Genomic DNA, 13,216 nt, shown 5'->3' with positions numbered 1-13,216 from the left:
GCTGTAGCTGGGCACAGGTTCCCCACCCCCTTTTTGATACTTGCTTTTTGAGTCTTCAGTCTTGGGGCAAATTCCGAAGCTGCGCGTGGGAGACAGTCACAGGTGTGACTGCACAGTTCTCTCCCATTCATGCTTCTGTTCCAGCATTAAATGTCAGAAGGGCTTCAGCTTTCGTCTTGCGTTTCACTTAGGTGATGAGTTTCCCAGCTGGATACTATCCTAGAATTTCCAGATAATTAAAACATTTCAGAGCAAGGGGGAGAATTTGCTTCTCCTGCATTTCTTCCTGGCAGGCTGTTGGCAGCCTGTTGAGGGCAGGGGCCTGCATCTGGTTCCATGTCTGCCTGGAGTAGCTGCTGACGCCTTTGTTGTTGAAGGAGGAGGTGGTGCCTGGAAACGGAGGAGCACCTCTCTCAGCCACAGGGCGGAGACTTGGACCGCTCTCCTCCCTTCAGCATTCCCCAGTGCCCTGATATTGTGAAAAAGGCACAGGGAAATGTGATCACCTTTTAAAAAATGCCTCACGTTCATTTGAAAAAAGTGCTCTGGCGTAAGAGCATCATGATCCACACCTTTTCCCAGCAAAAACCTCTTGTAGTTTTTATCCCAAATTGAGACATTTACCAGCCTGTCTGGTGGCCTGAGAAGCAAGTGGGGAGGCACCTTCTGGGGTCAGGACTGAGGGAGGGTCATGGAGGCTGAGGCAGGGCCTTGGGACCCCACACCCAGAGACTGGTGACTACAGGCTGCTCTCTGCCTAGTTTTCAAGACTCTAGTTTGGTCCTACTGTGTCTGTTGATAATTGTTTTTGTAGTTTTTACAATTATCTCATGAATACCTATTTTGTTCCAGACACAAATAGAGATGGGTATAAAGAAATATGTTAGTTGGGGAGATAGATTGACTGGGTCTTTAAAGAGTGGAAGTTTAATATTAGTTGGAATAATTAACTTACTGGGTAACTTTTTATTTTGGTATGATTTCTGACTTACATAAGTTGTAAGAATAATATTAAGTGTGCCCTCCTCCTGCACTTAGCAAGCATTTACATTTGTGGAGTAATTAATTTTTGATTGACTTTTGCAGGCCGGTCCCTGAGACGAGTAGGACCTTGTCGCTGGATGAGGTGTATCTCATTGACTCGGGTGCTCAATACAAGTAAGTGAACTGGGGCTACTGTAGAACCGAACTCTGTGGAGGGAAGGCAGCTGAGTAGGGGGACCAGCCCAGCCCAGCCGCCGCCGAGAGCACTCAGCTGGGAATCCGTTCTGCACCCCCCATTGATGAATTCATTCCCATGTCTTGTCCTGTTTTTCACCCCTAGTTGAAATAGCCCAGTTGTGACTCTTTTCCCACAGGAGACTATTTGACAGAAACATTAAGTCCTTGACCGGAAGTTGTTAAATACTAAATAAATAGCTGAAAGCAAGTTTTCAGAACCATTGGGAAGTCTTCTGTCCCCGATCATGAGCTGCCTGCTGTCTCCCTGGCCTTGCAGTGGTCCAGGGGCTTATGAAATGAGGGGCATAACTTTGAATGAATGAATGAGAAACGAAGGTTGCCCCTGAATTTCTGAATTTCCTTCTTCATGTCTTGCTGCTTTCATAGTCATCTCCTAGAATAGTTTCTCAGAAGAGAACCCAAACTTTGGTTGGGTCTTGATGTGGAGCCCATGAGAAGGAGCTGAAATAGGTGTTGTCTGCACTGAGAGAGCACGGGCGAGGCCTTTTCATGGTCCATTGCCCTCTGCTTCTGGGACTGTGGCTGGTGGAGAACCTGATGATTGAATAAGCTCAGCCAGCTACGTGGAGACCACAACTTAGCCCTGAGTGTTCATAGTGGCCCAGAGCTTAGGGTATTGGGCTTGCTTGGGTCATGGTGTAAACCCTGGTTCACTTTTACATTTTAGCAGGATTCAGGAAGTTATCTTTTCTGTGTCAGGGGTGTGGATTAGGGTGTTCAGAGAGATGCATTTGGGTGTTTTCAGGGTCCAGTAAACTCCTTGCTTTCCTGATAGGAGGAATTGGGGTTCGGGTCTCTTTTGCTAGAAATAGGCTCCTGTTTGCTTTGTTTTCCTGCCTTTTCTTCCACATCCCAGCAGCGGTGTCTCCTGTAAATCGACTCTCACATGAGTGTGTGAGTCGGGGCCGGGCTGAGCTCACTCCCACTGCATTGGGCCATCCTTGCATTCACACATTGTCTCATTTTATTTTGTGACAACTTTATTGAGATGTAATTCACACACCATACAGTTTACTCACTTACAGTATACAACTCATGGTTTTTAGTATATTCACAGAGTTGTGCGACCCTCACCTCGGTCAATTTTAGAACATTTTCACCACCCCCCAAAAGAAACCCTATTCCTATTACCAGTCCCTTCCCATTTCCCCCTCCCCAGGGAACCATGGCTGTGCTTTCTGTCTCTATCAATTTGCCTGTTCTGGACATTTCATATAAATGGACTTGGATGATCATATTATATTCTGGACATTTCATATAAATGGAATTATACGGACTTCTGTGTCTGGCTTCTATCACCGAACATAATGTCTTTGAGGTTCATCCATGTTGTAGCATGTATCCGTACTTCATTCCTTTTAATTGCTGAATAATATTCTGTTGTATGGATACACCACATTTTGTTTATCTGTTTATCAGTTGAGCATTTGGGTTGTTTCTACCTTTTGGGTATTGTGAGTAGTGTTGCTGTGAACGTTTGTGTACAGGGCGATGTGTGGACGTGTGCTTTCAGTTCTCTTGGGTGTTTGCGTGTGTGGTGTTGCTGGGTCATAGGGGAGCTCTACGTTTAACCTTTCAGAGAGCTGGAAACTGTTCTCTAGTGGCTGCACCATTTTACAAGTTCACCAGTGATATAAGAGGGTTCTAACTTCTCCACATCCTTGAGCAAAAGCTTGTTTTGACTGAAAACTAACTTGCCTTTTTTTTTGGAAAGGGACGGAACCACAGATGTGACCCGGACCATGCATTTTGGGACCCCTACAGCCTATGAGAAGGTGAGGGGTGGAGCAGAGAACTCGAGAGCTCTCTAGTTTCTTAAGAAGGGCATTGTTTTTATGAAAAGGGACTGTATGAATAAGTAAAAATTATGTGTGGGATAGTAAAATAGCTCGTTACTGGGGAGTCAGGCTTATCTGCTTTATGACATCCATTTAATTAATTCTTGGAGAACTTTTAAAAGCATTCTGTCTGCTAAGGTCAGAGCAGCTCAGACTCAAGTTTAAATAGCTTTGGCCTTCTCTGGAGTCAGGAAATCTCTTTGGGGAGGAGAGTTGGTTACTGAAATACATGCTATTATAAACAGTGTCTAGATTTTTTTTTCAAGTTCAGCCTTTCTATTTATGGCCTCATCTCTCTAGGAACCCTCTGCAATGATATCCACTGCTCAGTTGCTGGCCTGTCAGGAAAGGAGTAAACAGCTGTGAGGTAGAGAGAGGTTTACTAGGAGTCTGGAGACTGAACTTCAGCTCTTCTCTGCTGTCTGTTGGCTCCATGACCTTGAATGATGCACTTAGGCCATAACAACAGGGATAAAAGGCCCCACATCCAAGGCTGCTTGGGAAGATTCCATGAGCCCAGCAGGTTGCCTGTTAGTCACTGCCCAATGAATGTTGGCTGAGCGTCTGAATCTCGGAGGGGAGCTTCTTCAGAAAGCTCATCTAGGGGAGGAGGGCTTTAGTGATGCACTGGAGCAGATTTCATAGTTTTGGTCCCTTGCGCTTTGTAGGCACCTGCACCTTAGAAGAGTTTGACCCTGTGTCCAGATACCTTTGGTATGACCCTTTTTGTGCTGTGGAAAGAGCCCCAGACCAGATTGAGGAGTGTGGGGTTTAGGCGTGACTCTGCACCTTAATGGCAAGCCACTAACTTCCCAAACAGCACTCTTCTTGTCTGGGATAACCCCTGAGTATAGCAGGTGGTAGGGAGCCCAGAGTTGAAGCAGGATTGCCTGGCTCTGAGGCCAGATGATGCCACTTGCATGGCCCAGCCTGCTACCCCACTTCTCGGTGGAGTGTGGATGACAGTCGTGCGCAGTCATGAAGTGTGGGATGAGATGTACAGTGTTTAGCATTTTGCCTGACTCTGAGGAATAGCTTGGTGATGTTAGCCAGTGTCCTCATTACTTTTCTAGTCTTCCTAAGGCTCAGATGACATAGCGTGTCAGGGTTCTCATTGTAAGGGAAAGGCCTCTGGGGCCATCTCTCTGCTAGTTTTCTTTTACTGAATTTAATTTCAAGATTTTCTGGAAAATTGGGTCCAAGGCCAACATTTTTCTACCAGCTTTTTAAATTATTACTTTGATTTCTGTGTGGTGTTGCTGAAAAATCTTCAGAGGCAAGGCTTTCTGAGTTACCAGAAAACCACAGGATCAAGGTCCTGTGGCTGTTCTGCAACATGCCCCTGTGTTCTCTTTGGCAGGAATGCTTCACATATGTCCTCAAGGGCCACATAGCTGTGAGCGCAGCCGTTTTCCCAGCCGGAACCAAAGGTAGGTGGCTCCTTCTGTCACATGGCATGCTTTTTATTGTCCGTGCATCAAACATGTCAGTCTGAGTGGAAGACTATGTCCTTCCCTCTCTGTGTCAGCCCCCAGCCCGCTCAGGCCCAGCCAGGGCATAGGGTGGGTGCTGCACTGAGTGAGTCTCCTGGGCCCACCCATTGAGCTCAGAGGCCTCCCAGGGAGCTAGGCATAGTATCTGGCCTGGTGTCAGCTGTGTGCCTCACTCCTGGCCACGGATGGTGTTGGGTGACACTGGCTGGTGGCTTCTAGGAGAGGGCAGCAGGACATGAGGGCTTCAGGGTTCCAGTGGACGTCAGTGTAGCCTCCTGTCTGCCCTTCAGTGCTGGCCATTGCGTTCTTTCAGGACACTTGTTGGGGTTTATTTTACTGGGCCCCTGACTTCAGACATATACTTTCTTGCTTGAGGACTGGTGGGCGGGGCATTGGATGGGGAGTGGATGAGACCTGGGCCTTGAATCTGCTTCTGTTGGGCCTGCATTCGGCCCCCTGGGTGTCAGTTTCCTCATCTGTCCTGCCTGCCTGCTTGCTTGTAGTCTGGTTAGACTCTCATCTGTGTAATTCTGAAACCTCAGGGTCCCAGGGCTGGGTAGAGAATGCCCGTGTTATCTAATGTAGCCCTTACTTACCTGCTGCAGGCTGCCATCCCCCTACCAGAGTCCCGACAAATGATCCTCCAGCTTCAGACTGAGCTGCCTGGCTGGGGAGCTGCCCTCCTCAGGAACTCTGATTATTAGAAAGCTCTTCCTTGTGCTGGGCTGAAATCTGAATCCTCTAGTAACTTTTACCCCTGGTTTCTGTTTCACTGTCTGGAGCCAAACATAAGACGTCTAATCTCTGAAGTGCTTTGCGAATTGAAAAGTGCTGTGCACATGTCATCAAGTGGTCCTTTATATGTCTTCCAGGCCACCTTCTTGACTCCTTTGCCCGCTCAGCGTTGTGGGATTCAGGCCTGGATTACCTGCACGGAACGGGACACGGGGTTGGGTCTTTTTTGAACGTTCATGAAGGTCCTTGTGGTATCAGTTATAAAACGTTTTCCGACGAGCCCCTCGAGGCCGGCATGATTGTCACTGACGGTAGGTGGCCCTCACATAGTAGGAATACATGGGTCCTCTTTGAAAGCTTTGTTGTTTATTATATCTTAATTATTTTAAGATGTATTTTTATTGATTTCAGAGAGAGGAAGGGAGAGGGAAAGTGGGAGATAGAAACATCAATGATGAGAGAGTTTATTGATCAGCTGCCTCCTGCACGCCCCCCACTGGGGATCGAGCCCGCAACCTGGGCATGTGCCCTGACCAGGAATTGAACTGCAATCTCCTGGATCAAAGGTTGATGCTCAACTGCTGAGCCACGCCAGCCGGGCTATTTTAATTATTTTAAAGTTAACTGGGAATAATTTCCCCTTCCTGTCACCTTGAATTAAACAACTTTTTATGATTATAAAAGTGATACGTGTTCATTGTAGAAAAAGTGAGACATTGGAATAGTATGGGGGGAAAAGAGTCATTTGCAATCTAACTACCCAAAGGAAAAATGATTTAATATTTAGCTTTTGGTCTCTTGGGTATGTATATATCTTCTTTAATTGTACATATTATCTGTATTCTGCTTTCTTAATATATTGCCTTTTCCTATATCATCACCAAGTTTTTGTGAATATATTTTAACACCTGTATCATTATGCCTTTTGGATACGCATCGTGATTTGTTTGCTTGGTGGGTCCCTGTTACTGTCCTCCCTACCCTGCAGCCCGTTTTCAGGAACCTCAGAACCTTTCGTGGCCATATGGGAGAAGGGGCATCTCCAGGCTCTTGCATCGGGTTGAGTGGGCCCTTCAACTGTTTTGCCCCCTCTTTGGGGCGGGGCTGCCCCCCCCCCCCCCGCTGGGAGGGAAAGCTGTGTACCTCTCCCCGGGGACTGCTGCTCATCCTGGGCTTTGGTTTGTTTAGAGCCAGGGTACTATGAAGACGGGGCTTTTGGAATCCGCATTGAGAATGTTGTCCTGGTGGTTCCTGTGAAGACCAAGGTGAGTAATTGATGTATTTATTTTTAAAATTTCCTTATTCCTTGATGGGGGAAGATGAAGACTTTTATGTTTGGAGTCAAGTCTGTGCCATTCTGGGGCCCAAATAGAGCTTCCTTTCCCTGACATGAGGGACTTTCCTGGGATTCACTCTCCTCTGCAAAGCTGGGAAGAAAATCCTTAGTGAAATGGGACCCAGGAATGGGATGCGTGGAGCCTCAGGCAGGCCCCTGCTTGGAGTTTACTAGAGGCAGCGTTTGCCAGGAAGTCTCCTCTGCTGGGGTGTGTGCGCGCTTGCTTCTCAGACCCTGAATATGTTTCCAGGCCTGGAAACTATTTTCAAGAAAGCCCTAGGTGATTTTTCTCAGGTAGAGCCGAGGCACACGTGGGTCAGGCCTCACGGCAGGCAGTGGGACAGGTGTGTTGCTCTCTGGAAGACAGATGTTGCACCTTCTTGCCATCAATATTGCCAAGAGGTCATGGGCTTCAGGTGCTGAGCTTTACCTAAAAGACCCAATGGCTCCCCCTCTATTGGTGAGTACAGAGAGTGAGCAGATGGAGGGACGTGGCTTCCTGGGCCTCCAGTCAGGCTGACCGCAGGAGTCTGCTCTCTGCTTCCACGTGGAAGTCACTGTTCTTGAAAGTGGCCCCTCTTCTCCCTCTCAAAGACCCTGTGGGGTCAGAGACCCAGTGTGCTGTGTGTGTCCTGGCTGTTGGACACACCTGTTGTCTTGGGTCTAGCTAGGTCAAGGCTGGTCACATATTTGACTGTTTAAAAGTGATTTTGGGAATTATACTCTAGCGAAGTCTTGAGGACCAAAACCAGAGAGGCCCCTGCCCCCACTTCCCTGCTGTCACAGTGGACAGTCTGTGGCCCTGCTGCTGGGAGCCCCGCAGCACCCTCTGTTTGGCTTTTCCTGATGCAACAGGCTTTGTTTGCTCCTCTGGGCAGCTCCCGGAGAGTGACCTCAGCTGTGTCCTGTGCCTGTCAGAGGTCCTGACCAGCTCGTCAGCCTTGATAGCCAGTTACACCTGGCTGGGAGGACTGGCCGCGGCTGGCGGGACTGGCCTTATGGTGGTTCACTGTGTTAGAGGAGTCAAAACTTCTGTTTCCTTCCTTACCCCACAGTATAACTTCAGTAACCGGGGAAGCCTGACCTTTGAACCTCTAACTTTGGTACCGATACAGACCAAAATGATAGATGTGGATTCTCTTACAGACAAAGAGGTAATGCGGGAGCCTTGGGGGAGAGCAGACGTGGGGGCGGGGTGGAGAGCTCTGTGCTCTTTATTGCAGTCTCACTTATTAACCAGGGGCCTAGGCCAGCTGAGGCTGATCATCTAGGCCTCCTGAGCACTAGGGGTGCTTTTCCTGTACTGGTCGGGCCTCTAGGTAGAGAAGCCCTCCTCCCCCACCATTGTGGGTGGTGGGGTTTCATGGGTGGAAGCCTTGTGCCGTTGGCCAGGAGGGCAGGAGCCATAGCTGCCACGAGGCATGTTTAGCAGACGTGGGCCATGTGTCTTCCCTACAGAAAGCCCGGCAGTGGGGGGGCTGTTGGCTGTTGCACACAGCAGGTTGTTTCCTTGTGCTGCATGAAACGTTAAGGAAATGAGAAGCAAAGCTGTGATCATACGCCTAACGTTCACACGGAGAGAGGCGATGCCTGCTCTTCTGGTCACTCTGGGCTGTGGCGCCCTTCACAGGGCAGGAACCCCGTGATGCTCACCTATCAAGCTCAGAGTGCCACAGATCTTGAAACCCCTTCAAATCCCAGGCTAGCTCCCCAGGCTCACGAGGCCGGGAGGTGGCAGGCCCAGGACTCTGGAGTAAGGCTTGAGGGATCAGGCAGGTGATCAAGGTCAGAGCGGAGACAAGGGTGAAAGATGGGGCGGGGGCAGCCCAGCGCTGGACAGACAAAATAGTTCCCAAGCCAGGGAGACAGAAGCCAGGACACAAATTCTAGAACAAAGCAGGTGGTCAGAAATGCTGTTAAAAAGCAAGTGATTGGCAGGAGCCAAAGGCAGGACAAGCATAGTGGTTCCTGGAGAAATAAGACATTTTTGTTACCTGAGGTAGCCACCGGCCTCATCCCAGGGGCCTTGGAGCGCCTCTTGAGGTTGGAACGTATCCTCAGCGGGGCCTACCTGGGCCTGGTGCTTGGCCTCCTGTAGGCCTGTGGCATGGATCCTTTCTGCCTTGTGTGGCTCACAGACGGTGACAGAGGAAGGTCACCCCCTTTTTGCTGAGCCTTCCTCTATGCCTGGTCACCTCTGCTGGACCATCAGTGCCTTGGTTCAACCAAACATTCCCACTCACGGGACCTAAATAGGCCATGCTGAAGCTGGCTTATTCAGCTTGTAGATGGATGCAGAACAGGAAACCACCTGTGAGCAGCACAGGGTCACTTGTGTCTCTTCAGCTGGAAGAGTCCTTGCCACGGTCCAGGGGCTTTTCTCCAGCCCCCATTGGGATGACTTAGATAAAAGGGGACAAGAACACATAGTGGTCCCAGGAGCCACCCTGCTTAGAGGCTTCTGCACCATAGGAAGCAATCTCTTGTAGTCACCCTTAGGCACAGATTCCAGGGTCTCAGCTGGGGACTCTACAGGAATAAGTCATGTGTTCTGTTGGAGCCCAAGGTTGTGGCTTCCTACCAAGTAATTCTAGGTCCTGCAGTGTTTGCTATCCACGTGAAGTGACTAATCAGGAGGCATTTCTCCCATGTGACATTCTACTTCTTCCAGGCAGACAGTGCACCAGGAAGGTTAAATGAGGCCATTTTTCTTGAAGGAGGGTTTGTTAACCTGTGACTCAGTCTGCCCCATGACATTGGACATAGACCAGCCAGATAGCTCTATCTCACCCAGGTTCATGACTGTACCTTGAACATCCAGATCACTGGACTGTTCTTCTGTCCAGTTAGTTTGTATAGGACAGATATCAGCTTACCCTGGGACCATAAGCATTTCCCACAAATAACCGTAGACAACAGTATTCAACATACCAAGCAGAGTACATGATCTCTTTTAGCAAAAGGGTCCCTTTCTCATTTACCACTCGGTAAATCTGGGACTTCATTCTGTTTGAAGGCACAGTAATACCCCACAACAAGAGTCTGTTCACTGGGCTATTAAAATACCTGCTTGTGGCCTTTTATCTACTATCTCCCAAACAGTCTAGACAGTCTTAGCTGTCACTTTTGGCAGGTTGGGTGTAGGGTCAGCATTCTCATCAATTGTCACCAGATGGCAGCAGAGGACTTTGGTTGGACGTGAACATGAGCAGCTGCAAACTGTCTGGGTCTTTGGGAGGTTGCTCAGGTGCCCTGAGTCTGCCCTCGATTACGTTCTTCCTTGCCCTCCCCCCTCCAGCAGGGCCTTGGGAGTTCCGCTGTGGTCCATGGTTGGCTCCTGCTGTGGCCTTCGCTGTTGAGCTGCTTTGGACAGCAGGCTGCCTTGTAGCCTGGCTTGCCCCTTGTTGCAGACACAGCACTTGGTTCCTTTGGACTCTACCCCCTTCCCCAACTCCCAGCAGGGGCTAGTAGGCTCTTTAACAGTGGAGAATAGAGCCCTAGTGGGCCAAAGCCAGTTGGCATCATCACCCCATCTGTTTGCCCTCGTGCCTTGAGGACTCGTGTGCCCACCTTGACTCCTTAGCTGGGCATCGGTACCTGGTCCAGACTGTAGTCTTCAAAGCCCATAATTTTGTAACAACACTGCCTCCCCAAATGGCATTTGGCTCATTACAGCAACCACACCCATGGTGGTGGCAGCTTGCCAGCCTCCCTGCAGCTGGGTGTCCAGTCAGGCCCACTTCAGGGACAGTGAAAGCAGCAGGTGGTTGTCCTCAAGGTGGAAACTTACTTCATTCCAGCCTTCATCCCCCCCAAACCCTACCCACCACAGGGGGGCAACCTCACCCTTTTATAGCTGAAGGACTTACACTCTCAGACCCAGCCTCAGCCCTCCCCCAGGCACCAAGTCCTGCCTCCTTTCTTAGCTCCTGTATCTCCTGATGTGGTGGCGCATTCAGCTGAGAGTCTGGCAGTGACGCTCACTCCCTGCCCCCCCTGCAGTCCCACGGACCTTGGCCACACTCAGAAGACGCCCATCCTGGTTAATTCAGCTTTGTCAGTGGGTACAGGATAGAAACTCAGCGTGCAGGCAGGCCAGCCTCAGGTGTATCTCTTAGTAGGAGTCTTCATAGTGGTCCAGGGATTGTTTTCAGGCCCTCTTTCTCCCCTCAGCACCCTAAGATGGCTCAGGTGTAGGGGAATGAGACGACTCTGGCCATCGCAGGAGCTACAGACTCCCTGCCCCCTCCTAATGGCCTGTGGGTATGGTTTCCAAGGTCCTGTCAAGGAGAACACCTGGTTAAGGGTTACTCTGTGCTCAAGGGAAGCCTACAGCCAGGGCCTGCCATTAGGTATTTACGGTCCCCTCAGTAGTCATAGCCAGGCCACATGTAGTAGATTATTCCCGGAGCATTTTCTGCCATAAGCGATGTGGCCTTGTCCCGTCTATTTCCAGGGAACTGGAACACAGGGAAGTCACTAGTCCATGAGCAGGGTGAGCTCAGCGCATGGGCCCTTCACTGTCTGCCTGTGTAGCCTTCGGTAAGGGTGACGGTGAACACACTGCATCCGTTTGTCTTTCTCTCTCACGTAGTGCGACTGGCTCAACAACTACCACCAGACCTGCAGGGATGTGATTGGGAAGGAGCTGCAGAAACAGGGCCGCCAGGAAGCTCTCGAGTGGCTCATGAGAGAGACGCAGCCCATCTCCAAACAACATTAATACCTCCTGGTTTTTGTTTTTGTAAAATGCTCTGGAGAAAGAAGAAACCTGGCAGACTCCTGACACCTTCCCCCCTTCCCCTCCTTTCTTACCTCCCCTTTTTACTTTTAGACTCTTAAGAAGAGCTGAAAATCTTCTTACCCTCTTTGATATTTTCTTGCAAACACTTGATCTTTTATGATTTTTTAAAAAATTGTCGAGAACGAGCCAAGAATAAATATGCTGCAGCAGAGGCAGGGTCCCCTCAAGGCCGAGCATCCTGGGGAGACACCCTGGGCAGCCGCAGTGAGTTCTCTCTGGCCGGTGATGGGGGAGCAGCGAGTGCTTTGCGACGGTCAAGTTCCAGGTGCTAGTACATTATTCATGATCACCTTGATGCTCACGGGATGGTATTTATGACCAGTGAATAAAGTGTCCACAGGTGCTTTGTCTCAGCTGTCTCTTTCCTCACGGCACTGGCCACCCTGCGTGTCAGGCGGGCTCATCTCCAGGGCTGGTGGCCTCTGGGGCAGGCGGCGTCTAGGTGGGAGGCCCCTTTGAGGTGAGATCCCTGGCCTCCCTGCATATTGCCTGGCTTAATGGTAAGCCTCTTTGTCTTTAGAAAAACCTAATATTTTGGTGAGTACTTTTATTAGGTTTTTTTCCCCTGATTTTAAAATGTCATTGGTATGCAGAAAATAACAAAAAAATCATAATGTCCAAAAGCCTCGGAGCCTCACAGACTCGGAGCCTCGCCTCGTGTCAGCTCCTCGCCTCGCCTCTTAGACGTGGCGGGTGCCTCCCCCGTAGCACCGCAGCTCTCGTGGTCTTACTACTTGTAGACAACGGGGTTTCTCTTGACTTGCACACGTGGGGCAGACCCGCGGGCCCGGCAGGGCTAATGTCCCTTCGACCTCAGACCGTCATGGCTGGGGGGTGGGGAAACCGACTGCCTCACCCCTTGGCCGGGATGCCTGCGTTGTGGTGCACACTGTCTCCTGCGGTTTTCCCCTGGGACTGAGTCCTAGTTGCCCCTACGGTCACCCTTTATTTTCTTCCTTTCTGTGTCTCACGTTTCTTTCGCCCACTGTTGTTTCTGGGGCCATCCCCCACTAAACTATTTACATGCACATCCTTGTTTTAGGTTGTGCTTCTTTAGGACCCAACCTAAGATGGACCCTCAACCACTAATTATATACTATAAATTATTTAAAATATAGGGTGTCCCAGAAATTGTATATACACTTTAATAGCTGATAGCTGTAGATTCTATTGCTTTTTGAAAATAAAATGTATTTTAATAGACACTGCCTTTATAGTGTGTATGTATATTTTTGGGACACCCTGTATATGCTATATATTTAATATATAAATATATATTATATTTAATGTATGCTGTATATTTTTGCCAGTTTCTTTGTACTCAGTAACATACAGAGTGTGTGTAAGTATAAAAGAATATAGACATACATCCCTTGTACAAAAATTGGGTCGTTCTGTAATATGCAATTTGCTTTTTTAATTTGGCAATATAACTAGGTTATTTTTCCATACTGGTGCATATAGATCTAATTCTTTTTAACGACTGTAGACTATTCCACTGTATGGCTATGTTCCTTTTTAAAACTAGCCTCATTAAATCTTAAACCATTCCTTCGATTTGGATGGCTTTCAAAGATGAGTAATAGAATCACAGTTTGGCCCTTCACCAAAGTGTGGTTGGCAGTGTCTGTTACTTTCTCCAACCAGCGGAGCAGGAAATGAAATGAACTAACCTATATTTACAGTTCAGAACCAGGGTGGCAGCAGAGAAAATTTTACTGGTAGGTTGAGCCTAAACTGTCAGAGTGCTGAATAACAATCTTGCCAG

The 13,216-nt window shown here is 49.0% G+C and overlaps 1 protein-coding gene across 2 annotated transcripts in view; it reads left to right on the top strand.

Annotated features, from left to right (window-relative positions):
* XPNPEP1 (X-prolyl aminopeptidase 1) overlaps positions 1 to 11,467 on the top strand; it is a 40,487-nt gene extending 29,020 nt beyond the window's left edge. For both annotated transcript variants that reach the window (XM_087823935.1, XM_087823936.1), the window contains exons 15-21: positions 1,087 to 1,158; positions 2,957 to 3,017; positions 4,441 to 4,510; positions 5,446 to 5,619; positions 6,497 to 6,573; positions 7,700 to 7,798; positions 11,239 to 11,467. In XM_087823935.1, the coding sequence (XP_087680061.1) occupies positions 1,087 to 1,158; positions 2,957 to 3,017; positions 4,441 to 4,510; positions 5,446 to 5,619; positions 6,497 to 6,573; positions 7,700 to 7,798; positions 11,239 to 11,367 (682 nt within the window). In that variant the 3' untranslated portion in view covers positions 11,368 to 11,467. The remainder of the gene's footprint in view (positions 1 to 1,086; positions 1,159 to 2,956; positions 3,018 to 4,440; positions 4,511 to 5,445; positions 5,620 to 6,496; positions 6,574 to 7,699; positions 7,799 to 11,238) is intronic.
* Positions 11,468 to 13,216: the final 1,749 nt, after the last annotated feature.

The sequence above is a fragment of the Miniopterus natalensis genome, chromosome 14 (genome assembly GCF_054644295.1).
Source record: "Miniopterus natalensis isolate mMinNat1 chromosome 14, mMinNat1.hap1, whole genome shotgun sequence".
Taxonomy (NCBI): domain Eukaryota; kingdom Metazoa; phylum Chordata; class Mammalia; order Chiroptera; family Miniopteridae; genus Miniopterus; species Miniopterus natalensis.
Note: the sequence above shows the minus strand (reverse complement) of the source record. Positions and strands in the feature narration are given on the sequence as shown.